The 1,556-nt window shown below is 44.7% G+C and overlaps 1 protein-coding gene across 1 annotated transcript in view; it reads left to right on the top strand.

The window, feature by feature from the left end:
- LOC106817024 (glutamyl aminopeptidase-like) overlaps positions 1 to 883 on the top strand; it is a 6,958-nt gene extending 6,075 nt beyond the window's left edge. Inside the window, exon 5 of the mRNA XM_014821674.1 lies at positions 793 to 883. Coding sequence (XP_014677160.1) covers positions 793 to 857 — 65 coding nt within the window. The 3' untranslated portion in view covers positions 858 to 883. The remainder of the gene's footprint in view (positions 1 to 792) is intronic.
- Positions 884 to 1,556: the final 673 nt, after the last annotated feature.

Here is a 1,556-nt window from a genome sequence, read left to right as displayed (position 1 = left end):
CCGGATTATATGGCGTTTAAATGTATGGTTACTCTCAGTAGCGTATTTCTGGTGATTGTAAGTGGGTGCTAAGGCGCACCCTGGCGGGCATGGTCTGTAATTTTCAGTCTGTGTGTGTGTGGTGTGTGTGTGATGTGTTTTCAGGCTATTACATGTTTGTGCCGCTATGACATAATTACATCCAGCTCTCCAACCACGGCACGGCACAATCTACGATGAACTGACACGGAAGTAGTGAACAAGCAGGGCGTATCAGCACGCACACACTGCACGCAGCGACCACACTCACCCACCCCCCAACCAACAACACACACCCACACACACACACAAACACACAGCACCACACACACACACACACCAGCACACACGCCAGCGCGCACTCACCCGCCCTCCCAACAACAAAACAAACACACACACACAACACACACACACCACACACACACGCGCGACTACACACACACACACATCACACACGGGCACCCACCGCAACACACAACCACACGACATCCACCAGCACACACACACACACCAACAACACACACTACACGCGCTGCGCGCGCGCGCGCGGCGCGCGTAGATAGATAGCAAGCGAGGCAAGCAAATACAGAACGCGAAGTGAAATCATTTTCGGATATTTCGAAAGTTGTAAACATTCAAAAATTAGAATTTCGAAGAACTTCACGCAATTCAATTTCGCAATCGAAATTTTTTTATTAATTCAGAACGTCAAATCTCTTGAATCGAAATGTGAAAATCTCCCGTGCTTTTCACAGTCGCGTGCTTTTTTCTCAGTAATCTTCTCCTGGCCGACACTGACTGGATCAAGTTCAATCAGAGGTTTCTCGGATACTATATAGTAAACTACGATCGATACAGAATGGCTGCGTCTCAGCCTGTTGCTGCAGGACAATCACGAAACGCGTGAGTGCAATTAGCACATAAATACTTAATTAGTACATATTACATTAGTAATCTAAATAGTACATAATAATGATATAACATTAAATAATGAAGCATTGATATTAGTTAAGCAAATATATCATAAATATTCCCTCTCCCTCTACTTCACCCTCTCCCTTCTAAACACCGCATGTCCCTCCCTCTTTTCTTCTCTCTCTCTCTTTCTCTTTCTTTTCTCTTTCTTTCTCTTGCTTTCTATTTCCTGCTCTCTCTCTCTCTCTTTTCTTTCTCTTGCTTTCTATTTCCTGCTCTCTCTTCTCTCTCTCTCTCTCTCGTCTCTCTCTCTCTCTCTTTCTCTCTCTCTCTCTCTCTTTTCTCCTCTCTGCTTTCTCTCTCTCTCTTTCTCTCTCTATCTTTCTCTCTCTCTCTCTCTCTCTCTCTCATTCTGCCTCGCCTTCCCTTTCTCCCCTTCTATCTCTCCTTGGCCATCTTTCTCTTCTCATTCGTCCTCTCCACTCCTCACTGCGTGTCACGCTCGTAACGAACCAATGTCTTGACATGTGACAATGTTTGACAATGTGACAATGTTTGACAATGTGACAATGTGACAATGTTTGCAACATGTGACAATGTTTGACATTGTTGATAACAAATTT

Source organism: Priapulus caudatus, unplaced genomic scaffold (genome assembly GCF_000485595.1).
Source record: "Priapulus caudatus unplaced genomic scaffold, Priapulus_caudatus-5.0.1 Scaffold1568, whole genome shotgun sequence".
NCBI classification, from domain to species: Eukaryota; Metazoa; Priapulida; class Priapulimorpha; order Priapulimorphida; family Priapulidae; genus Priapulus; species Priapulus caudatus.
The sequence above is the reverse complement of the archived record's forward strand: the minus strand, read 5'-3'. Positions and strand labels throughout refer to the sequence as shown.